We start from the raw sequence: 26563 nt of genomic DNA, 5'->3' as shown, positions 1-26563 counted from the left end.
CTGTCTGTGAGGTATGATAAGAAAAGGCCTCACTTTTAAATCCTGCACCCTTGTAACAATTTATCTGTCTACTTACTAGTACAAATACACACTTGTGCACACATACACAATGATAGGGATGTGCGAAACGTTTCGGATACAAAACGTTTTGTACCCAAAACAACCTGTTTCGGGTGTTTTGTAGACAAAACAAAACACCCATTTTCCAGATCCAAAAGTTTTGTATACAAAACAAAATGTCCCTGTTTCGGCTACAAAACGTTTTGTTGTTTCGGACCTCCATTTTGTGGTGATCTCTGAGTCAGTCTCCATTTTGTGTTTGACATCTCTTTGAATTTTCCAGCCTTCTGATCAGTGACCTAAATCATGGGCTGACCTGCTGACAATTCCCTCCTTGTTCCCCATTGGCTCTTTTGCTTCTTCCCACTCTTTACTGACCCCACATTGGCCAGGGGAAGGGTGGCTAACCCATGGGGTGCTGGGTTCTGCTGTTTCTGTGGTGTTCTGAGAATAGATTCTCTGGTAGCATATGAGAGTGGATTCTTGTTTTTCACTGAAAATCTCATATGCTACCAGAGGATCTACAATGAACACCTCAGAAACAACAAAACCCAGTACCCCACAGGCTTGTGGGTATGGGGGTGGTTGGCACCCTATGTGCACTACACAATTCCTCGCTCTGGGCAACCCCAGTGCCCCCCAAGTGGAATTATGGGGCTGCTGAAACCTCCATTATTCCCTATGGGAGAAATCTTAAAGACACATAAACTTCAACAAATCATAAAAGATCAGCCCTTTGCCCAATTCCTTTGAAATAATTATGGAAGTTTCCTTGCCCCCATTGGGCACCCACCACACTCTGCTCTGGGTCATCCCTTTCCCCTTGATTTGAAGCGATATATTTGCTGGAATCCCCATTATTCCCTATGGGAAAATTCTTAAAGATGTGTAAACTTAAAAAAAAATCACAAAAAAATCAGCCCTTTGCCTAATTCCTTTGAAATTTGGGTGGTAGCTTCCACCCATTGGACACTACCACCACCACCCACTCTTTTTGCCCTGGGACCCTTTTTAAAAATCCAAATCAATTCAGATTCGGGAAATTTGGCAACAAAACAGGGCTGATTCGGATTCAGAAAATTTGGGTACAAAACCAAACCGGGATGTTTCGATTCAGATACAAATCGAAACAAGAAAATTCCAAAATGCACACCCCTACACAATGAATATAAAATCTCTAGCACACATTTTAAAATGCTAAAACAGTACTCCATGTACAGAATCCCTGCTTAATGATAAAATAAGAGCCAGCGTGGTGTAGTGGTTAGAGTGCTGGACTAGGACTGGGGAGACCCAAGTTTAAATCCCCATTCAGCCATGAGACTTGCTGGGTGACTCTGGGCCAGTCACTTCTCTCTCAGTCTAACCTACTTCACAGGGTTGTTGTGAGGAGAAACTTAAGTATGTAGTACACCACTCTGGGCTCCTTGGAGGAAGAGTGGGATATAAATGCAATAAATAAATAAATAAATAAAATTACAGAACATTCACTGCAAATGAGTCACAAGGAACAATTTTACTCCCTCTCTCTCCCTCTCCCACCCCCTATCTGCAGCATCTGCAAGCAATTTGTTATTTTATTTATTTCCAGTCCCTGCAAGCAAATGAATCAATTGTGATCTTTCTACTATGAGGAACAGAAAATAGTTAGAACAAGGAACCACCAAGAAGGAAGACAGCACAAAACAAAACAAATTAGATGGGGAATTTGTGTGAAAAAAGCAGAGTTCCAAATGAAAACCAGAAAATTAGTGGCTTAGAGGTGCTTCTCTCTCTCCTTGGTTGTGGCCGATACATATCATTAAAATGTGTAGCACCTACCTGGATAGTTTCATATATATTCTATACATTAAATGTAATTTCCCCCTACAAATTAACCATTTTATAATAGTGAAAAATATTAATGTGCATTTATACTCTCTTCTCTATTTTTACTAAATAACACAGATCTATGTTACTGTCAGCCTCAAGTCAGCATTCACCTTCCACATCTGTATAATGGGGCTCTATGTTGCCTCCAAGTTAAGAGGCAGTTTGCTTCTGAATAGAGATGCAACAGCAGGAAAGGGGCAGTGCCTTCATCTTTTGTTTGTGGGCTTCCCAGAGAAATCTAGTTGACCACTGAAGGGGAAAAGGATGCTAGACTAGCCAGCCCTGATCCACCTGGGCTCGTTTTATGTCCGTATATATGTTCTAACTCAAAGGAATATATATTTTATAAGGAATTCACCAGGGTGCTGCTCCCAAACAAGCCTCCTTCTGCTTGTCTGTGGTTGTGTGCTGCAACGGGAGCTGCACGGCTCCCGGCAGCAAACCTTACTAAGTACCCCCCCCCCCCCGCTAAATGAGATTAGTGGAGTGAGTGCTAAGTACCCCCCCCGCTCAACGAGATTAACAGAGTGAACCCCATTTTCCCGATTGTGAGACGGCGCAGCGTGCCTCCGCACTGCAGCGACTCATGAGGAGACCCCCGACCAGGAGGCTACAACAAGCCTCCCGGCCTCGAGGGTCTCCCCAGAATGCCCCATGCACTTGTGTGGGGTGTTCTGAGACTTCTGGAGGCCAGGCAGCCCCCGATTCCTGCCGCCCCTACCAGCTCCATGACGGAGCCGGTAATCATATGGGCGGTCAATTCGACCGCCCAAGGCTATCTCCCTGCTCATCTGCAGGGAGAGCGGGTTAAGTCCGCTCTCCCCGCAGAGCCTGGTTAGGCTTTACATACGGATTGTAGGTAGAGCCTCAGTATCTCATAGCATAGCAATATATACACATTCATCATAAGAGCTCTTTATCGGAGACCTTTTGTACTCAGATAAAGAAGCCATATGATTGGGTTCGTTTGCATTAGATCAGTGATATCTATCTCTCAAAATGATAATGCTGTTTCTGCTGCAACAGCAATTGTTTAATTATATTCCACTCTCGAGGTCAGCCTGTATCAAAAGGCATTGCACATTTTTCTCCTCATACAAATTGACTCAGTGACTGAAAGCCTTGAAAAAGATGTGGCATTCATAATAGCAATAGCAATAGCAATAGCAATAGCACTTACATTTATATACCGCTCTATAGCCGGAGCTCTCTAAGCGGTTTACAATGATTTAGCATATTGCCCCCAACATTCTGGGTACTCAGAATGTTAAATAATACTATTTAAAAGATCTAGAGTATACAATTAGCATGCATTTCCCGCCCCCAAAAATGCACATGAGCAACAGATTTTAATTCAACTGTAATGCAGAAAAGTGATTTCCATGTTTTCAGGTATAGTACAAAGACATTTGATCACTGTGCATGTGGTCAGAAAGCAAAGATAAATGTTATTGAATAGACAAGGGGAAACAGTACAATCTTACTCTAGGATGGGTTATTTCTGTTAAGATGCAAATTTCAGTTCTCACCTCTCCGGGGTTTGATTATGTGCAACCCCCTCTTCTGCCCATACTGATTCCCAGTTTTCCTTATTAACTTTCTCTTCTTTCTCTAATTTCTTCTGTAATACACAGGCTTCTCATCCTGCCTCTCTTGTCCTACTACCTTATCACTTCCCTGCTGTGTCTTCTCCTAGGCATCTGATCCAAAGGCCTGGTTCACAAAATTATTCAAATCTAGGTTTAGTGTGGGTTACTATTAGTGTGATTGTGTGAACCTACACTAAGGTAGTTTATGGTTCAAGATGCATCTGAGATTCCCACCTTGTGTGTGATTCACACAATCATGCTGATATCACTAACCCACATTAAGCCTAGATTCAAACAATTGTGTGAGGCTGTTCTCACACATAGCCTAACCCAGGCTAAGGAAGCCCAGATCCTGATGGGGCAGCGCCTCCTAGCCTGACTTTTTAGCCCAGCTTTTAGCCAAGGTTAAGGGAGTGTGTGCTCTCTTAACTTGGGCTTCCTGCTTGTGTGCAAGCTCAGCCTCACACTGAGACAGGTGCCTAGAGTGTCTTTCTCCAAGGGGAATCCCCCAATGCACTCTGCTCGGCATGTGATGCATTGTGGGATATCCAGAGGCCAGAACACATCATCCTGGCTCTCCAAAAATTCATTGTGTGGGAGTGCGGATGGTACTTTTAATTGTAATCCGCTCAGAGACGCAGGTTTTGGGCATTATGGGAATATTTTAAATAAATAAATAATATTCTGTTCGTCTGGGGGGAAGGTGAGTATAGCGAAGACTTCCCCCACCCACCTGGTCATGTGAACACCTCTGTGAATCAGGCCTAAAACTTCTTACCTAGGCCTTGTTACTTGTCCTGCTTCTCTGTTGTTTGGGGGCAGCTCAGCCAACAGCATCGAGAGCTTCTTCTGCTTGCTCTCTCTCTTCTGATACCACAGAATCAGCTATTGCAAGATGCTTTAGCGCTGCCACCACTACTAAATCCTTAATCACATAACAACATAGAATAGAAGACCATGGCTTAATTCTCAGGGCCATGGATGATTTGTGATTGGATCATTCAACATCTTTCCCCGCTGAGAAATCAGCCATGGGGAGCCTGATTTGGATTGGGCCTATGGCAAAGAGGGGAAAAAGCCCTTTATCCTACTCCCCAATGCAACACTCCCTGAAGTTGCCATAAAACATTACAATGTTTTGTGAACCACCTTGAGATTATTTTAATTAAAGGTCATATAGAAATTTAAAAATGAAATGAAATGAAATAAATTAGCCACAGAGGTAAAAAATAAAATAAATACAGGCTAGGGATGTGCACGGAACCAGCGGGGGCCGGTTCGAAGGCGGGGGTGGGACAACTTTAAGGGTGGGGGAAAGTGCACCTACCCCTCCCTCTACTTTCCCCCACCGGCACTCGCTCCAGTCCAGCAGGGCAGCAACATACCTCCCTGACTTCCTGTCTGCTCTTTGGACCAGAAGTAGGTAGAAGTAGCTCGTTTGTGTGTGCATGTCTTGTCCACACACAAGTGTGATGTGTGCATGCGTGCAAGCTACTTCCACCTACTTCCAGTCCGAAGAGCAGATGGGGCGGCAGGGAGGTACGCTTCCACCCTACTGGACAAGTTTTCAAGCGAGCGCAAGTGGGGGGAAAGTGGAGGGAGGGGTAAGTGCACCCGCCCCCACCCTTAATATTGTCCCATCCCCACCTTCGAACCATTCGAACCACCCGGTGTTCGAACCTGTTCAGAGGCCCGTAAAAGGGCTTCCAAACAGGTTCGTGCACATCCCTAATACAGGCACCTGTATTGTGCTTGCATGTTTTCCCTTCTGTTGTTTCTCCTCCTGGAAGAGGGGAGCAATCAGGAATAATCAGGCAATCAATAGAGGTACAAAAAGTTAACACCCACACTGTACTGTGGCCCCTATCCAAATACCCAAATCACTCACATCATGTCTAGTTTAGCTTTCACTGAGAAGTAAACCTACATTTGGGCCATGAAGACACACATAAGAGAATGCTCCTCAATGTGTTGTCCAAATCTTGATTACTCATTCACACTCCACACAAGCATTAGTAACTTAACAGACTACTTAAACAGGGGTATATGCAATTCCCTGGCAGAGAGCTAAACACAGCCTTGCAGCAGGGTTTCTTCTAGTCCAAGAAAAGATAGCAAAAGAGAAGTCTGGATGCTGAGCTGTAGATAATAGAACAGTTCACAGTCAGTTAATGTTGTCTGAATGCAACACACTCCAAGCAAGCAAGCAAACAAAATAGCTACACATTGAAAGCTAGATGTTGGGAAGAACTCTAGCCTAACTTTGGCCAATGGTATTCCGTTGCTTTGAATCCATTGTTCAATTTGTCCCCCGCCCCACCCCCATACACATCATTTTTGCTAAACAGGCAAAATAGGTCTCAAAGAAAGCCAGACAAGAAAGAAGAAAGAAAATAGTGATTTTGATTATATCTTTTGGAGAAGGTTTTTTTAAAAAAGATTAGACCTTTTAAAAAGGAAATTAATGTAGAAGTTTGTGTCAAAGACATACTACAATTCATGTTATGTAAATCAACTGCTTCTATCACCCATTTTTGCATTAGAGGAATTAATAGGATGTGCGTTGAAATTAAAAGGCAATCCATTTAAAGCCGATTAAAGGGCACACACATTTAAGAGCTAACTGGTAGCATTTTTGGCAAAGACAGCATAGATTAAAACATGGTACTAATCACAGGGTAGACCTGTGCAATTATTCAGCTTCCAGTAGCCCTGGCCCTGCTTGGAAGTGGCCATTTCCAGCGCCCAACTCTGCACAGAGTGGTGCTGTGCACAGCTCTGAGGAGAGCTCTTAAAGGGAACTGGAGTTGCCGCATGCTGCAGCAAGCAACAGTATCTGGGAAAGTGTATACTCAGGATTATTCTTCTCAGCACTTTCCCCAGAGAGCTCTATCTGGACATCACTGTGGGTCAGTTCTGTTAAAGGGTCCTCCTTGGTGTTCTGCACAGCATCTCTCTGTGCAGAGGTGAGCAGTGGGAACAGCCGCCTCCGGGGAGCGGGGCAGGCGGGTGAACGCATTATTTGGCTTCAGCCATTCAAAGCGGAATAAATATCACAGGCCTATTATAATTTAACAGGCTTATAATAGAGGGTTGGACTGTTGGAGGTATAAGAATTCTCATCTTGAATTGTTCAGCCTACAGCAACAAGAGAAAGTAGCCATTGTGGACTGTGGACATAATTCTGGCTTGAACCAATGGCAAACATATCAGTTCTAGTTTCCACAAAGCACAATGGATTCTGCTTTGTGGGAGGTCGGAGAGGGTGAAGAGAGGAAGTGGGGTAGATTCTGTCAGCTCACTGACCTCTCCTGAAGAACAACAGCCGTCTCACCCTGCCTGCGTATTCCTGTCTTGGTTTAGGAGGTTTGCTTTTGCAGCCCCGGACCTTTTGAAGAACCAGCTTGTGGTAGCCTGATTGCTATGCTATTCCACCTGTGCCTTCTGCTTGAGTGCTTGACTTGTTCCACCTGTCCCTAAGGACCAGAGATCTCTCTTGAGAGGGGAGATTTCTAGAGCCCTTGGTAGCATATCTTGGAGGAAGTCACGCCAGAGGCGTAGCCAATGGTGGAGCCTAGAGACTGCCTGTAGGTGGCAGCTGCCGAAGCCGGCTGCCAAAGGGGGGCGGCCTTTGGTGCCGGGCCTTCAGTGTGGGACTGGAGTCGGGGGGGAGTTATATTAAGGTGAGGTTGGAGATCTGGGTTGAATTTTGTTAGCCCTCCTTTTATTGGATTGTGCCAGGCCTTTTGTTGTCATGTGTTTGGGTTCTCTTAGGCAGGGTGATGTGGGGGGTGCATCCGGCAGCTCTGGGGCAGCTATTACTGTTGTGGTGGGGAATAGAAGAATTGGTGTTGGCAGAGCAGCTGGCCATTATAGGGGAAGGGAAACTAGGAATTTAGTAACTGTTTCCACTTCTGGCTGCCCTGTCAGCTTTCTGGCCTTGGAGAGGAATTCCAACTTCCCACAGAACCTAGCCTTGCTCCTTTGCAATGCCAGGTCGGTTCAGAATAAGACCGAAATCATCCATGACTTGATCATTGATGAGGGAGCTGACCTGGTTTGTATAACTGAGACCTGGATGGGGGAGGCTAGTGGCCCAGTTTGGGCCCAGCTTCTGCCACCAGGCTACTCTGTTGTGGAGCAGGCTAGGGGAAGTGGGCGGGGGGGGGGGGCGTGGAGTGGCTGTGGTCCATAAGGATATCATTTCCCTTACCAGGGCCCCTGTGCGACAGTTGACTTATTGAGTGTGTCTTTCTAAGGCTGACAACTAGGGATAGATTGGGGATTCTGTTGATGTACCAACAACCCCGCTGACCAAAGGACTCCCTAACTGAGCTGACGGAGCTGGTCGTGGAGTTGGCGTTGCAGTCGCCCAGACTTTTGGTTCTGGGGGATTTCAATATCCGTTGTGAAGCTGACTTGTCTGGTGCGGCTCAAGAGTTCATAGTGGCCATGACAACTATGGGCCTCTATCCAAACTAGTTTCAGGACCAACTCATGTTGCCGGCCAAACACTCAATTTGGTCTTTTGTTCAGATCAGGAGGGTGTTCCATGGGTGCAGGATCCTGTGATTTCCCCATTGTCATGGACGGACCACTATGTGGTTATGGTTGGTTTCACAGCCAGAACCCAGCCCTGCAGGGGTGGAGGACCTATTAAGATGGTCTGCCCAAGATGGCTGCTGGACCAGTAGGATTCCAAAAAGCCCTGGAGGGTTTAATGTTGGTCCTGCCAGTGATTCTGTCGATGCCCTGGTAGGAACCTGGAATAGGGAACTCACCAGGGCAGTAGAAAACGATCACTCCTAAGCGTCCCTTCTGCCCTGTTTTAAAAGTGGCCCCGTGGTATACAGAGGAGTTGCGGGGTCTGAAACAGCAAGGTAGGCAACTGGATCGCAAGTGGAGGAGAACTCCGCTTGAATGTGAAAGGACAAAACATAGAGCCCATTTGAAGGTTTATGCAGAGGCGGTGTGTGTGTGGCAAAAAAACAATTCTGGTCAGCACGTATTGCTTCTGCAGGTTCACGTCCAGCAGAGCTGTCCTGGGTTGTGAGGAGTCTGATTCAGGCTCCTTCCAATTCGAACCAATCCAGGGGGACTTTGTTCTGCTGCAATGCTTTTAATGGTTTTGTTGCAGACAAAATCTCTGGTATTCGGGCTTACTCAGACTCCACTGTTTCTGCAGAGTCTATTAAGGTGATGTACAGCAATCCCTCTTGCAGTATTAGATTGGATCAGTTTCAATCTGTGATGCCTGAGGATGTAGACGAGCTGCTTGGGGTGGTGTGGCCTACCACTTGTTCTCTGGATGCTTGCCCAACTTAACTGTTTCTATCTAACAGGAAAATTGTTGGAGATGGCCTAGTTAATATCATTAACTCATCGCTGAGGGAGAGTAGGATGCTTCCTTGTTTGAAGGAGGCAATAATTAGACCATTTCTTAAGAAGCTTTCCCTAGATCCCTCAGTGATGAATAGCTATAGGCTGTTCTTCAGTCTCCCATGGTTGGGCAAGGTGATTGAGAGATTGGTGGCTAACCAGCTTCAGGCAGTTGCTATTGTTTTGCCAGTTTTCACCTATGAAAGAGCTGCCTGAGGGTCATGTGCTTCTCCTTAAGCTTCCAGGTTTTAGTATCAGGCGGCAGAGAGCTGCAGATCTAGGAAAGGACGCTGAGCTTTTTTCTGCTATGGAAAAAACTTCAGTTCCTCCTTTTGAGGTTCCTTGAGAGACATCACTGCTTCTGAAGACTGAGGTGAGTGTGAGGTCAGTAGCTTGATCAAAGGTGGCAGATCATGCTCTGCATCTTTCTTCGGGAGAGATGAGTAAGGGGCAAGGGGATCATGCCTGGCAGAGTGTGAGGAAGAGTGGAAGAACTGGCATTTCCCATTGTCGGGTTGGGCTTCCTGGACCTGCTTTCCATTTCCACATAATGGGGCTTAGGTTAGAAAATGTTCTGGTATCATATCCCTAAGCAAGAAAGCTCCATTAGCCTTTCAAAAGAATTCCTTGCTGCTGGGACTTCTTCAGTCACTCTGTTGCTGCTGATATTGCATTGATGTTAAGACAATTGTAGATGTTGGGTCTTGAATTTTGAATGTTGTGGGGGTGGGGGGAGGCAGAAAGGCGAGTTTGTGAGGGACAGAAAAGGTTAGTATAAATGTTTTAGACAGTAAATGTTCCATGGAGTGATTCCACCAGTATTGTTCTATGCAACTCCTAAAAGAAAGCCCTCTCCGTGCCACTCTAAAATAGTGGACTGCATCCAGACTAAATAATGCCTTACTTGTCTCATTGCTTTTAGTGGTGCTTAGTCATGACTGCTCTGGATGTTGCCCATTGTGTTTCTAACCATTAAACTGTGTCTTCCTAAACTGAGTTGATCGCCAAACCTAGAAACTTTGCTGATGGCACCTACACCCACTGATCTTCTCTTTGCCCATTAACAGCTTAGGAGAGTGCAGGCTGTTAAGAGTGTGTGTCTGTCTGCTTTCCTGCTTCTTCACTGGGTTTGCTTTCTAGTCCATTATATTGGAATGAGGGATAAATGAGGAATAAATGTTCAGTCACATTTACTGTAACACTGCAAGAGAAAAGAAAAGCAGCTCCAACTTCTTGCCTGCTTTTCTGAATAGTAGGTCCTCTTTCACACCCAGTGCACAAGTTGCCTTAAAAAGCAACAAAAATCCCAAGGTTCCCCCCTGCCCCCACCCCCAACCCTTGTTTTTACATCTTTGCATTCTTGGAAATTCAGTTATTTAAATACTGGGTCCTTTAGAGACAGAGAAGGGAGTGTGTAAAGAAATATTTGAGATGGGGTTATGTTAAGCTGCGTGTTGAAATGTTTCTGCCAATGCACATTTGTGTAGATATGCTTGTTTTATATAATTACATTCTTGTGAGTTCAGTTGCTGTTTGTGCCCTCAAGAACCCATGTATTAAAAATACTGCTTGTGTCATTCTCTCTCTCTCTCTCTCTCTGTAGGATGCTTAACTTGCAGGGTGTGTGTGTGTGTGTGTGTGGCGGGGGGCTTCTCCAAAGGCCTTTAGGTGATTATATTTAACTTGCAGGGGAGGGGGACCTCCGGGGGTGGGCCTCTAAAGGCCTTTAGGTCCAGGCTCCAAAATTTCTTAGGTTCACCACTGTTAGAAACACTTGAGCTTCTATAGGCGATAATGTACTATATGTTCAATGCATAACGTTCACAGTATAGGCAAATCAGGGGCGTAACTACCATTAGGCAAGGGGAGGCAGTCGTCGGGGCCCCACTGCCTCGAGGGGCCCCCCAGAGGCACATCACATGACTCCCCACCCGCCCATATTGTACCCCTATGAATTATGTTGAGTCTTGGAGATCGGCAGGAGCAGAGAGTAAAAAAACTAGATTCAGTGTGAACTGGATATTCACCATATTCATAATGGGGATGTGAGTGTGAGTGCACTATATATTGTGAAGTGTGTTTGTGTGTGTATATCAGCAAGGGGCCCATTTTAAAATCTTGTCTCTGGGCCCCCTCCAACCTTGCTATGCCCCTGAGACAAATCACCTATTAAAGATTAAGATTAGTTGTATCTGTCTGTTACTGTAGGTGGGTACAGGGTACCCCAGTACAGGAGAATAGGAATTCTCCAGCAGGTCCCATCTCCCACTGACACATTCTGTAGCCCTGTTATTGCCAATCAAGAGGCAAATCCCTGTCAAGTACAGTATTAGCCTCCTGAGACAAGTGCTGAACTCATGGATTGTGTGGGTGCTGAGTTAAGTAGTATGTCAGTTGGATGGGGGGATGGGCTTGCCAGCATGCTTCAGTGGGCACTGTACCTAATACACAGTGCAGGCGAGTGAGCATAAACATAATTGCATTACTCTCGCTTGAAGTCAGTTTTCCATTCTAGCATCTGATGATGTAGGTAATCACTACAAAAAACGCATGCTCTTTCAAGTAAATAATTTCTGTTACTCTTAATGCAACTGGACATTTAAAATCAGATTGTTAAAACTGATTATTTTATACAACAAGCAATGTTAATATGGTAAAGTTGCATGCTTTTAAACTAGGAGTAGAAAGGTTTGAACAGGATTTCCACTAAATTACAAATTGCCCACAGAAGACAAACAGATTATGCTTCTTCTGGGGTAGGAAAAACATTTTCTTAGCATGATGTAAGAAAGTCTTCCAGCAAAAGAAAGCAAATGTCCAGTGTCTTTCCATATCAAGTACCATCAGATCTACACATAACATAACTGTGATAGAGTGAATAATGCAAAACAGATTAGTCATATTAACATTACTGGAGCTAGAGATCTTTACTAGTATTTGGTTCCCATTCCTTGAGTGTTTTGGCAAAGATACTGATTCTTAAAGGAAGTCCTGTTCTAGCTGTAAATACTCGTCTGGTTGGGTTTATTTACATTTTTTGGGCTCTCTCCTAATTTTTATTCATTCTGCTTGGACCTTATTTTGCTTCAGTGACTGGTACTAAACATAAATTTAAGCCTCAACTTTCATTCATATAATTGTGCATCTTGCAGGGTGGGGAGGGGATGCATTTTTAATAGGAATCAGGATGGCTGATGTGAATTTGCTAAGGATTTTTATCCATGGACATACTGGTTTGGGAGTGTTTTAAAAAACTGTTTGCATGTTTAATTTTATCGAAGTGATAATTTGCAGTTATTCATAAATAATATAGAAGGTGGATGAGTTTATACACTATTTCTATAGTTTATTGTTTGTCTCATATTTTTGCTATTGTATTTTCAAAATCTCAGTAATGAGTCAATGACAAACTGGGGGAAGAGTCAATCTGGGTAAAATTCAATACCTAGGATTGAGAGTGAGATCCAAAATGTCATTCATATATCTATAGCTATGGATATATTCAACAGAGATCCAAAATACAATCCCTCAGAGTTGCATCTCACAGATGATATACGTATCAGGTCTCCTTCTTTCCATTGTGGAACCCTTCTCTTGGATATGAAACTTACTTCCAGATAGATTTGCTACTGGTGGGTACATTGAACCATTGCACTTGAGACTTCCCTCACTCCCCAAGGCATACAGGGATTGTTGTGAAATCTTTTTTTAGTGCTATAGTCACTAGGGAAAGTTGCTGTCTTGTAGATGCTATTGAAATAGCTGATGACACCCAAATCTTTTTCTCCATGTCAACGTCATCAGGAGAAGGCATAACCTCCCTAAATGCCTGCCTGGAGCCAGTGATGGGCAGGATGGGAGATAAACTGAGACTGAATCCAGATGAGACGGAGGTACATTGTCCGGGGTTGGAACTCTGGAGATGATTTTGATCTGCCTGTTCTGGATGGGGTCACACTTCCCCAGAAAGAACAGGTATGCAGGCCGGGGGGTACTTCTGGACACAAACCTCTCCCTGATGTCCCAGGTTGAGTCAGTGGCCAGAGGTGCCTTTTATTACCTTCGGCTGAAATGCCAGCTGCGTCCATTTCTTGAGATAAATTACCTCAGAACAGTTGTACATCTGCTGATCACCTCTGGACTTGACTACTGCAATGCACTCTATGTGGGGCTGCCTTTGTACATAGTCTGGAAACTGCAGTTGGTCCAGAATGCGGCAGCCAGGTTGGTCGCTGGGTCTTCTCGGAGAGACCATATCACTCCTATCTTAAAACATCTACACTGGTTGCTGATAAGTTCCTGGCCAAACTACAAGATTTTGGTTATAACCTATAAAGCCCTAAACAGCTTGGGCCCTGGGTATTTAAGAGAACGTCTTCTTCGCTATGAAACACACTGCCCAATGAGCTCATCAGGAGAGGTTCATCTGCAGTTGCCACCGGCTCATCTGGTGGCTACTTGGGGACGGGCCTTCTCCATTGCTACCCTGAGTCTTTGGAACACGCTCACTTCTGAAATAAGAGCCTCCCCGTCTCTTACTACTTTTAAAAAGGCAGTTGACACATTTGTTCACCTAGGCTTTTAAATAGATACTTAGTTTGATGGTTTTTAATAGTTTTATTGTTTTAATTGTTAAATTGTTGTAATGTTTTAACCTTTTTACTTGTTTTTATTGTTTTGCTGTAAACTGCCTAGAGACTTGCATTTTGGATGCTGTACAAATATGTTAAATAAAAAAATAAAAAATATATATATTTTGTTAAATAAAAAAATAAAAAATAAAAAAATAATTTAAAAAAATGTATTATTATTCATAGTAGACCAAAATCTTGCTTTGGTAGTCAGAACCCACACAAGTAAAGTTGACTGAATGAATGTACTCATTCATGCAGAATGATGCTAACAGTTGTTAATATTTATGTTGATAAAACATGTTTGAAAACTACCATAAAGGTTCAGTAGAACAAAATATTTATTTATTTATTCATTCATCAAACTTCTATACCGCCCAAACTTAACCGTCTCTGGGTGGTTAATATAAAACAATTAAAACACACATAAAAAGTTAAAACAATTCAACAATTTAAAATCAACCATAAAATTAAAACAGACAATTTTTAAAAACTGGGAAAGCTTGGGTGAAAAGATTAGTTTTTAGATGTTTTTTAAAAATTGCCAGAGATGGAGAGGATTGTATCTCAACAGGGAGCGCATTCCACAGTCTCGGGGCAGTAACTGAGAAGGCTCTGTGTAGCCACCAGATGAGTTGGCGGTAACAGGAGACGGACCTCCTCAGATGACCTCAGTGGGTGGTGTGGCTCATAGTAAAGAAGACGCTCTCTTAAATACCCAGGGCCTAAGCTATTTAGGGTTTTATAAGTTATAACTAGCACTTTATATTTTGCCCCGAAACCTATTGGCAGCCAGTGAAGCTCCAAGAACTGCCTGGAGCTGAGAGGCCAGTTACCTTAATTACTCTCAATTACCTTGTCCAGCCATGGGAGACTGGAAACAGGCCTATAATTGCTCAACTCTGAAGGATTTAATGCAGGCTTCTTTAGAAGAGGTCTTATAATAGCCTCCTTAAGATAAGGAGGCATCCTGCCCTCCCTCAGAGAAGCATTTATGATTTCTACCAGGCCACCTACAAGAGCCTCCCTGCTAGATAGAACAAGCCATGTTGGACAAGGGTCAAGAGAACAAGTGGTAGGCCTCACCGCTCCAAGCAGCTTGTCCACATCCTCAGGAGTCACAAACTGAAACCGATCCAGTTGAACCACATAAGAGGAGTTGTTGGGCACCTCCAGTTCAGATATCAAATTAATTGTGGAGTCTCCATATAGGTCGGCCCGAATCCGAGAGATTTTATCTGTGAAAAACTTTAAACACATCACAGCAGGTAACTGATGACTCCAAATTCTGGTTCAAGGGAGGAGGGGTGGATACTAGTCCCCTCACAACCCTGAACCACTGGGCGTGAACTCACAGAGGCAATATGGGCAGAAAAGAACCGCTTCTTTGCTGCATGTATTGCCTGAGCATAGATCTTTAAATGTGCTCTATGTCGTAATCTGTCGGATTCGAGTTGAGTCTTTCTCCACTTGCACTCCAGTCACCTCCCTTGCTGCTTCAGCCCCCATAGATCGTCCCTATACCAAGGGGGCAATTTTGAAGCGAGTCGGAGACTCTTGGGAGCAATCGTGTCTACTGCCCTGATGAGCAAGTTGTTCCAATTCTCAACCAGGGCATCGACAGGATCACCGGCAAAGCCAACACTGAATCCCTCCAAGGCTTCTCGGAATCCTACTGGATCCAGTAACCTCTTTGGGCGGACCATTCTAATATTCCCCTCACCCCTGTGGAGGTGGGAAGTGGTTGTAAGTCCAACCTTAACCAGATGGTGGTCCATCCATGACAATGGGGAGATCACAGGAGTCTCCACCCAAAGAACACCACTCTGATCAGAGCAGAAGAACAAATCAAGCATGTCACCTGCAATATGTGTCAGTCCAGAGACCGTTTGGGATAGGCCCATAGTTGTCATGGCCGCTATGAACTCCTGAGCTACCCTGGACAGATTGGTACTGAAATGAACATTGAAGTCCCCCAGCACTGAAAGTCTGGGAGATTCCAACGCGAGTTCTGTGACCAAGTCTGTGAGCTCAGTAAGGGATTCCATTGGGCAGTGTGGCAATCGGTAGACCAACAGAAGTCCGAATCTATCCCTGGTCCCCAAACTTAAGTACACACTTTCAGTACAGTCTGATACCCTAACAGGGACCCTGGTGAGGGAGATGTTATCCTTATAGACCACAGCCACTCCACCTCCCTGCCCATGTCCCCTCACCTGCTCCTCTACAGAATATCCTGGAGGGAGAAGTTGGGTCCAGATTGGACCATTAGCTTCCTCCAACCAAGTCTCGATAATACATACCAGGTTGGCCCCTTCATCCATAATCAAATCATGGATGAGTTCAGGATTATTTTGGACTGACCTGACATTGCAGAGGAGCAAGATAAAGCTATGTGGGTTGTTGGCAGTGCTCCCTGAGGTCAAAGAGCTGGCAGGACAGCTGGAAGGGGACACAGCTAATAAATTTCTGACTACCCTTCGCCTGGAATGGCCTGCTGACCTGCCAATGTTTCTTCTTCTATTCCCCACCACTACTGGGATAGCTGCCCCATAGTCAACTAAGGCACCCCCTGTTTCCCCATCTCCAGACATAAGCTCCTATACGTATTAAAACTAGACATATTGGGGACTACATGTTACAAAGAAAATGGAACTGTTGCCAAATGACACCCCTTTGTTGAGCTGTCCCATTTCCTTCCACAAATTCAAAATCTAGTTTACTGTGGGACTATTCACATAATTGCACTCACTCACGGGCAGCCAGAATGTAGGCAGGTTCAACCTACCTTCCCCCAGATAATCCTTAGCAGCCCGTGGTGCGCAAGCCACACATCCACATGACCAGTGTTGCTGGGAATATCTTGGATTACTCTCTGCGCTGCTCCCAGCAGTGCTGGTAAACAGAGGCTGGGACTAATTGTCCCGGTCTCTGTGAATACCACAGTGCACTGCACACCAAGTGCAGTGCACTGAGGTATTCTCCCAGGGGACAGGCACTCTAGGTGCTCATCGCTGTGCCAGCTAGGAGCCAGAAGGAACAAGTTGAGGGCATATTTATGCTCTTAACCTTGGCTAGCAGCCGTGCTTCCACAGAGATCCTGACAGTTCTCACGGGCAGCCAAGCCAGTCTTGGCTGCTTAAGCCTGGGCTTGGCTGATCATGAGAATAGCCTCGCTATGTGTTGATGCTGTCCTGATATGTGTTTTCCCTTCCCTACCAACAGCAACCAATGATATGGAGCAGTGGCAAGAAAACACACATCCTATTGAGACTGAGCAAGAAAACTTTGACACCCAAGAAAACTAGCTTGTCTTTGGTCTTCTGTTGTTACAGCCAAACTATTAAATACTAAGAAAACACACATTTGCACAATACTAAGAAAACAGACATTAAATACTAAGAAAACACACATTTACACACATATAGTTATACATTTGGCTTTTATTTAAAAAAAATAGCAAATGTATTAAGAACACTGACTGGAAAGTTATTAAAAGCTTTATAGCAAAATATTTAGCCAACTCTGTTACAATATATAGGCTTAAGAGTCTAATGGGTTAACACTATGCCTCAATTCACTGAGCAAGGGATGTTCTTGACACAGAAACACCACATTGTTAGAATATGGAGTTTGAAGGAAACAATACAAAAATTCTGTCTTGTCTTTCATGGTTCAACTGAAGAACATTTTGACATAACTGATTGTTTTGGGAGAAGCTATTCAAATAGTTCCTGAGTTATTTACGTTAAGTGAAAATACAAAACACCTGATAAAATGACCATTTAACACTGTGATCTTATTGGCCAAGCCACTGGATTACACTAGACTAGTCAGGAAGACCAGAATCTAATTGAGTTAGTGCAACCACTAATAAATGCTAAGTGGTGATCAAGCCAATTTAATCAAGGTGTTTTTCTTAGCTAGCACTGGGCCTTATTGAGGAAATGTTCTAGCATACCCTTCACATTACTAATTTATTTAAATAACATACAGCTTCAATGGTGACCTGACAGGAGGAGATAAAATGTTTGCCATCAATGTCACTGTCTTTTTAGAAGTTCACAATTCAGGGTTTTGCTATTAAAAATGATATAATTACTATAATTACTAAACATATACTGAACAGGAGCATCATATGTAATATTACCATGATTACTGATCAGCAATATTTATTTCACTTCATTCCATAACCAGAAAAAATTGAGGTTTTGAGTGTTGTACACCGGAACTCCCATTCTCTCCACACACACCAGTTATTTAAATACCCAGAAAATTTGAATTTACTGTGATTCCATTCTTGCCAGGTCAGATTAGTTAAATGTGTTATTTATATCCCTACCACATCTCATACTTGTTACTGCTTTATCAGCCTCTAATAAACGCTAAACAGTGATAAAGCCAATTTGGTCAAAGTGTGTCTTTGCTGGCTAGCACTGACCCTTATCCATCCTTTGCCCATCCTCAGTTCCCACATCTTCAGCAGGTACAGTCATCTCTCACCAACAGCAAGGGTTCAGTTCTGGGAAAACCTCACAGTTGGCAAATTTACAGTTGGCGAGCCATTTAAATCAATGACAAACAGGGGGTTAGCGGAATCGTGGTCACAGAAGGACCCCACAAAATTCCTGTAAAAAATAGGAAAAATCCCCCCAAATCACCACAAGTCAGTAAAAGGAGAACCCTCAAAAATCACCCCCTGACCCCCGAACACCCCCAATTGCCAAAACCCCCACCAAACCACGGATACTTGGGTTGCAGTTGGCGAGACCTGTCACAATTTCCCAGTTGTGGATACTCAAAACCACGACTGGGAAACCTGCAGTTGGTGAGGGATAATTGTAGTCATCTGCTCTTCCCAGGGTCTCTGACTCAATGTCATCTTTGTGTCATCATAACAACAGAACTCACGTCAGACATGACAGTAGTATTCAACTGCATTGAGCATAGCAAGATCATAAAAATGCATTCTCTTTCCTGTTTCCCAAATCTTACCTAATATGATAACAGTTTTTACTAAATATAATTCAAAACAATCACTTCTAGATTACCATATGTAAAAGTCATACAATGGGCACAACTTACTGAGAACTTCCTCTGTGCACGCCTAGCTGAACTGAATTGGACCTGTGTGTGACTACTACTTCATTCTTCTTTGTGTAAATACTACTTCATTCCACATTCATTTCAATGATGCTTGCCTAGGAGAAATATCCTTGTGGATTGTTCCAGGTTTTTAAATTATAGCCTTGATCCAATGAATCATGCAACTAGTTCCACATGCCCACACCTGGACTTATGGTTGTCAGTCAGCAGCACCTCTACTACATGGCAAACCTCTTTTGAAATGGAGTGGAGCTTTGAAAGCAGTTTGCGTTATGAAATAGATCTGCCCCTCAAAAGGAAAACAGTCAAAACTTCCAGTTGACCTACTCAAACCCTTGGATGCACCTGAAGTAGCTACAAATTTGGCTGTTTACCACTGCAAATCTCAGATCCATCTCCATCTTCAACTAAAAGCATCATTTTTAAAATGTTGCTATCACAGATGGGTCTGATGCTTATTCATTCAGCTCTTATTGTTGATTCATGGCAATGAACAATAGCATGCTTATACAGAAACGAAAGAGCAGTGGCTGGCAGGAAATTGGATCTGAGGCACCCAAATATGTTGAGTGGTGATAATGTATGGTATTGCAATTGTCGGTTAAGAAGACACCAATTCTCAAAGCACTCTCTCAGCACAAACACCATCCAATCCACATTATGTCAGTACAGTGGTTTGATGAACAAGCTGATTGACATTAAACACTTGGCATTGCAGAGGTGAAAAATTACCTTTGCTAACACAAGGCAATTTCAATCTAATAGAAACATTTGGTAAGAACAGGCTTATGCCAGTTTCACTAAAAACAAAAACAAACAAAATCACATGTCAAAAAGTTTCTTTTTTAAAAAATACTGGCAAATACCTTGTTAACAGTAGTAACCTATCAAAACCGTGTTTCAGAAGTTCCACGCTTTAGATTGTTACTCAAAAACTCATCATGTTCAAAACTCAAATTATTATGAGATCTAGAAATCATAAGAAGCTTTTCTTTATTAGTAAAGTCCTTCTTGGCTGTGGCTGGTTGTACAAGTAGTCTGTCCATTGGATCTTCTTTGTTTTCTAATTTCATATAACCTTTACTGTTGCTTCGGTCCAGTCTTGGCCAACTGGGATGTTTTCTTTGTTCAACTTGGACAGTGAGGGTAGAGGGACCCCTGTCCAAGTCTAAGGATTTTGAGTGTGCAGACAAAAGATTCAAAGAGGTGTTGGACCCAAATTGTTTTCTAGCTGCACTGGGTGAAAGAAGTTTCCCAGTGCTGGGTCCAAGAGTCATAGAAGATTTGAACTGACTGGATGAAGAGTCTCCATACAAATTGTTTCTTGGTATTAATGCACTGGCAAGTTTGTAGCTGTCATTGATATCAGTTAATGGAATTGCTAGAGAGTCCATGGACAAATTTCTTGGCTGGCTTCTAATGCTTACAGTATCCTCAGTGATGTTGTCTATACTGGGTTCATCAATAACACAGTTATTTAATTTAATCACAGGTAATGTGAATGCATTGATAGAGGATGATACGATTGACTTTGTTTCACATTTTAGAGAACCACTACTCCTGTCATCCTTTGCCTTTCCAGAAAGAGGATAAAGGCCAAAGACTGAACCGGAGCGCTCAGTAAGCAAAGGTGGTAGAAGATGAGTGGTGGTTTTGCCATCACTCCTAGGCATTTCTTCCTCCTCAGCACTGCTATCTATTCGAAAGTTGCTTGCAAAGCCCGAGAAAGGTGCAATTGTATTTGCAGCCAGCCGTGATGCATGGGAGCTTCCACTGTGCTTGATTTCACGTTCTCCGACTAAGCCTGCGTAGGCACTATTCAGCTGCTTTTGTTCACTGATTCTCAGAGTATGTATGTCAATGACAGTGGAATAGATGTCTCTCATGTGAATGATTTTAGTCTCCTTGTCACGGTTTTCATGGAGCATGGCATTTGCACAAATAAAAATAAAGATTCCAATTCCCATTGTGAATGGCCCCAGCATTTTCATCTTATCAGAATGTAAGTGCTGTTCTAAGAAACGAATGATAATTCCACCTTCTCTTCCTATGATGTGGGTCTCATTTAGTGACAAGCTGTCTTCACGTTCGAGAAAAGGGTTCTTTTGGGGCCAGTATCCAAGGATGGCCATAGCAATCCCCAGAAATGAGATGAGAACTCCCAGAACAAGGAAGAATCCTGATGGGGAATAAAGCCGAATTTTGCCACGGACCACAACTACGTCTGCCCTAGGCCGGCGCTTGACCGGCTTTTGTTCTTCAGTAGCTGGTGATGCTGTGAGATTTAAATGATGCTGGGATCTGGCAGAATCTTGCCTCTTTAAGGCAGCCAGGCCTGTTATAACTCCACCAGTTGCGATCATAGTTTTGTATTTTGATCTGGATTTGAGGGAAAAATAAAAAAATAATAATAAGTACTTTGTAGGAAACATTTAGTATTATTTTTATTTAGTACTGGTGGCTGACATACATCAGTGCAGCAGGAGAGCAGCCTGTTAGCACTATCCCACAAACTGCACTGCTGCAGCTGGCAGCTGCAGTTTTTGGCACCCTCTCCTTCCCCAGGAAGCCATCTCAAAAATATGTCCCTGAGCATTGCACATCTGTTGGGGATATATTTTTGTGTGGCACAGAGGGCTTCTGGGGAAAGGGGAGCACGTCAAAAATTTCAGCTTCTTCATTGCACTAGTGCAGTTAGTTGGGATGTTCTGTTAGGCTGCTCTCTCACTTCACTGATGTATCCTTGCTCTGTACATCAGGCACTATTTTTAAATTTGTAAACTGTCATTCAGCCCATCAAGACCCTCAAGTCCCTTAGCAATACAAAAAAAAAAATAACATTTAGTGTTCTTCATAACATCTGTAAAAGAGTTTTTTGACCTCATATGCCACCACTATAAAATGTCATTTCCAGTAGCAAGCTTCAGCACACAGTCCAGGCAAGTTCAATACAGCAGGGAGGCAACTGGGACTCCCATGCTATGGAAAAACTTGGCCAGTTCTAAAATATCTGGACTAGAGAAGTAATTGCGGGGGGGGGGGAGTGCATTTTTAAATCCCATGTTTCAGAAGACTTGAGAATCTCCTTTTTACTACTAATCTCCTTTTTGTTTTGTTTTACTACAAACAGGAAAACTACATAAACTACATAATTTACTACATAAAACAGCACCTAACATTTGCGCGCGGGGGGGGGGGACCATTTAAGTAAAGTAATACATTCATGATTATCCCTTGGTTAATCCTTTTGTTAAATATATCACATATTCAACCTTAAATAATTGAAAGCAATTTTATATGTGTAAGGATATACACAATCCTGCACCATAACATCCAAATCTTGAACAAATAAAAACAAATTTTTGCATTAATTTATCAAATGTATAATCCTCATTTGAGTTTTTACGAGTTTGACCATAAATATAATTTTCAAACATAATATAACCAGTCTAATTTGGAAGGCAGAGATGTTTTCTCCCATGCTAAGGCAATATACCCACTTCCTGTTAAAAGACAAGTAATCATATCCAAGTCACCTTTCAGCACGTCCTTATTTATCCAAAAAGGAGTAAAGGTAAAGTGTGCCATCAAGTCAGTGTCGACTCCTGGCAACCACAGAGCCCTGTGGTTGTCTTTGGTAGAATAGAGGAGGGGTTTACCATTGCCATCTCCTGTGCAGTATGAGATGATGCCTTTCAGCATCTCCCTATATCACTGCTGCCCGATATAGGTGTTTCCCATCGTCTGGAAAACATACCAGCAGGGATTCGAACCGACAACCTCTGGCTTGCTAGTCAAGTCATTTCCCTGCTGTACCTTTAGGTGGCTCCAAAAAGGAATACTTTAGGGTGATATGTTAAATGATAACTCATCATTTCTTAAATAGTAGCCTTCTTTCCAATATTCAGTGATCAGAAGACATAACCAGAAAATATACAATATATCTGCCCCTTTAGATATCAAAGCTATTCTCACTACTGCAGGAAAACGGGCTAAAGGAGCCGAGCCTGCTTTCCCACAGTCATGTACTGCCACAGGAGCTGCATAGCTCCCGGTAGCAAACTTCAGTAAGCACCCCCCCTTAAACGAGGTTAGCGGAGTGAGCGCTCTGCTAACCCCGTTTTGGCGATCATGAGTCACCATGGTGTGCCTCTGCACCATGGCAACTCACGAGGACACCCCCGACTTCAGCTTTTTGGAGCCCACCCACCCCGGCCTCGGGGGTCTCGCACTCGCACGGAGCATCCTGGGATTTCCCACCATCCCTACCAGCTCCATGACAGAGCTGGTAATTGTGTGGGCGGCCAATCCGGCCAACCAGGGAAAGCTCCCAGCTCGTCTGCAGGGAGAGCGGGCTTAGCTTGTTCTCCCCACAGACACCCTGCTGGCTCTACACATTGATCGTGTGTACAGCAGTCTCATCACCTACTAATTTCTTATCAGGCTGTAACCAACACCTGATCCAGAGATCTTCATTCATGGTTGCAAACTGCACACACACTGCTTTGTGTGAGGATCTCCTGTGGCTAACAGATGATCGAAACTGTCAGCTCACCAAATGTGAGGGGGGTAAAGGGTCACCTAGATTCAGTAATTGCAACCCCAAACATATGATCGATACTGTCAGACCCAGCAGGGCTATCTGTTCACCATGTGTGCATACCAGGTGTGTGATGTTGGTCGTTAACTCATTCCCCAAACACAATGCCATTCTCAAATGTCTATTTCAGTGTGAAGATTACCTTTGCTCGAGTAGCAAACTTATTTTAGCTTGAAAAGCGTCTATAGCTTTCAATTAAAACTTAAGCTGTAGAAAAGCACACGTCCATCATGTGAATGGGATCATGAACCTGACCATCATTCTATTCACATCAAAATAGCTTCTACAGCTTAGTAGCCCTCACAGATATTTTATTGCTCATTTATGTCTAGGAAATCTCCTGGGGCACTCTCTCTAACTGTGGTAGAAGTTTGTTATGATTTAAAAACTGATGTATGAAGGAAGCGATTTGTCTATCAGTTTATCTTTATTCTGCTTTTATCTTTCTGATTCTGAAGCAAGGATTTTTTGAAAGAGCATTTTCTACATACAAGATGTGGATACTCACAGTTAATATGTGCCATCTCCAGACCTAAAATCCAAAGTGCATCAAACAAAAGGAAATTTGGATATAAATTTTGCAGTCTTTAATCCTGATCTACCCCTGGCTGGGTACAACTAGTCATGCCAAACAACTACAGTTCTAGACAAGCATGTGAATTACTACCTATATGGTGGGGTGTTTTGTTTTTTGTTTTTTTAAAAAACAACCCCAAATCCAGCCTGTTTAATGAGGTGAATATGAGCATTGTGGTGACAGATAAGCAAGGTTCATGCAGATTACAATGCCTTCTTGGATCTACATCAGATGGGATACTGCCCCCTGCACTGGTTTGCTTGCTGGATTGGGGCATTTTGATGTATATCCAAATAATAAGCTATATCCTGCAAAAAAATCCTAGGCTTAGTTTAAGCTGTAACCTTAATACCCTAACAAAACTTGCTGTCTGACAAGATGAGGAACATTACTCAAAGGAATCCCATTGAAATTAAAAGGACAAATTAGGCAATGTTTAACTTGTCCTTTTAATTTCAATGGGACTAATTTGAGTAATTTCCCTCATTATGTCAGCCATTATTATTATTACTATTATATATTTATTCATTTTATATTGCTTTTCCTAAAAAGCTTTAAATGGTATACACCATTAAAATCACAATCAACTCATGTTTAAAACAATTTAAATTATTAAAGCAAACATATAAGACAGCCAGCAACAGAACACTATTTAAAAACACACACACAAAAACCAGAAAGACACAGCAGTCATCAGTAAAGAATGCCCAATGAATCTCTGGAGGAAAGAACATTCTACAACTCAGGAGCCATTGCAGAGAAGGCCCTATCCCAAATCACCACCAAACGTATCTCTGAGAAAGGCGGGACCTAGGATCACCTAGTTGCTGCTCGCAAATCTTCCTGTTTTCATAGACCAATAATGTTGCACAGCCAACATTGTGAAAGCTGCCTTTCATGTGGTGCACTTTTGTGCTACAGAAGTCTTTGTGGCTAGGGCCAATTGTATAGGTCTTTTCCACCCAATTGGTATCCTCCCTCCTGGAAAAGAATGCAATATTTCCCATCCACATGTATTCACACATAGTATACACATATGTGCCCCTGCACCAAGGGATCACATCATTTGTAAGTGTGGCTCCCAGGATTGTTGGCTGTCTGTATGAAGAGAGCCCTGTTCTATTATGATGGACCTCAGACATGCACAACGGAGAAAAAACATACTGGGGCAGTCTCGCCTCAACAAGTACATGCATTGGAGAGAAGATTCATGAAGGAGAGAACAAGTGTGAGATGGGACACCATTTACAGAGGAAGGAACAGAAAATAAGTGACTTCAAGATTAGGATACTGTGCAAGAGGGAGAAAAACAAGCATCAGGATCCTGTGGGATGAGGGGAAGATATTCTTTCAAAGTCTGTTGATTGTGTACATGTTCTTTGCACAGCTAAAACCTGAGCTACAAGGGCCCCTGGTTTCCTCCAGGATGGTAATAACACCCTATGTGTTCATCCAAATACATGCAAGAAAACCACTCACACACGCACACACAGACTGCAGTGCAACAGATGTGCTCACTCAATTTTTTTACTGTTTGTTTTAAAGCATAATTATTTTGTATCATTTTTTAAAATTGCATATAGTAATGGAGTGAACTACTGTATAGCAATAGCAACGTTTGTTTAAATGTGTGCTCAAGTTGTTACTTAAAAAAAATTACAGTGCAGTAACAAAGGAGAATTGAACACTAGCAAATGATGTAAATGGGCCATGTGATATTTCTAAAGGTTTCTTCATTCTTCACAAACACCTACTACAGCTTGCAGAAATAATTTCCCAATTAACACAAGGAACTAGTTAAATGTCCACATGGGGGCATCATCTGAACTGCTAATCTCCCTCCCCAACAGTCAGTTTGCTCACAAACAGTGAAACTAATAGGGGCTACTGAACTCACATGTTTCAAATATACATATTGCATACAATGGGAAAATTAGCCTTTAGGAAAAAAATTACATTTGTACTGAATAAACCAATACAATCTTGTTACACAGTCTAAAAACTGAAGCCACCACAGACCAGAAACTGAACTCATATGTGTCAAAATGGCATATAATGTTCAGATAGATATGAACCATCAGGCTCTTGGGCTATGATCTTGTGGTGCAGACACATGCTTATGCATACCTCTGAAATAAATGGGATGTCCCATGACCTTGTGCACATGACTGGCCCAAAACATTTCTGTGCGTAACATGAGAAATCCAAATATCTCATTTCTCGAGAAATGAGATAATATCTCATTATTATCCCATTATCTCATTTCTTGAGATAAATGACCTCAGAACAGTACAGTAGTACCTCTGCTGGTCACCTCCAGAACTGACTACTGCAATGCGCTCTATGTGGGGCGGCCTTTGTACATAGTCCGGAAACTGCAGTTAGTTCAGAATGCAGCAGCCAGATTGGTCTCTGGGTCATCTCGGAGAGACCATATCACTCCTATCTTAAAACATCTACACTGGCTGCCGGTAAGTTTCCGGGCAGAGTACAAGGTCTTGGTTATAACCTATAAAGCCCTAAACAGCTTGGGCCCTGGGTATGTAAGTGAACATCTTCTTCGTTCTTTGTTATGTACCACATTGCCCATTGAGATCATCTGGAGAGGTTCGTCGGCAGTTGCCACTGGCTCGTCTGCTGGCTACTCTGGGATGGGCCTTCTCCATTGCTGCCCCGAGGCTTTGGAACACACTTCCTGCTGAAATAAGAGCTTCCCCATCTCTTGCAACTTTTAAAAAGGCAGTCAAGA

General features: G+C 43.1%; 1 protein-coding gene and 1 long non-coding RNA gene across 7 annotated transcripts in view; one reads left to right on the top strand and one right to left on the bottom strand.

The window, feature by feature from the left end:
• The window catches only part of LOC128340893 (uncharacterized), a 44441-nt gene extending 23983 nt beyond the window's left edge, over nucleotides 1-20458 (top strand). Inside the window, exon 3 of the long non-coding RNA XR_008314065.1 lies at nucleotides 20185-20458. This is a non-coding gene — a long non-coding RNA (uncharacterized LOC128340893). The remainder of the gene's footprint in view (nucleotides 1-20184) is intronic.
• TMEM200A (transmembrane protein 200A) overlaps nucleotides 16957-26563 on the bottom strand; it is an 85799-nt gene continuing 76192 nt past the window's right edge. For 5 of the 6 annotated variants that reach the window (XM_053286634.1, XM_053286655.1, XM_053286642.1 and 2 more), the window contains one exon: nucleotides 16957-21016. In XM_053286634.1, the coding sequence (XP_053142609.1) occupies nucleotides 19525-21000 (1476 nt within the window). In that variant the 5' untranslated portion in view covers nucleotides 21001-21016 and the 3' untranslated portion in view covers nucleotides 16957-19524. Of the gene's footprint in view, nucleotides 21017-23745; nucleotides 24085-26563 lie in introns of those variants that run through there. The other variant, XM_053286650.1, reaches the window with a different exon arrangement.

The sequence above is a fragment of the Hemicordylus capensis genome, chromosome 1 (genome assembly GCF_027244095.1).
Source record: "Hemicordylus capensis ecotype Gifberg chromosome 1, rHemCap1.1.pri, whole genome shotgun sequence".
NCBI classification, from domain to species: Eukaryota; Metazoa; Chordata; class Lepidosauria; order Squamata; family Cordylidae; genus Hemicordylus; species Hemicordylus capensis.
Note: the sequence above shows the minus strand (reverse complement) of the source record. Positions and strands in the feature narration are given on the sequence as shown.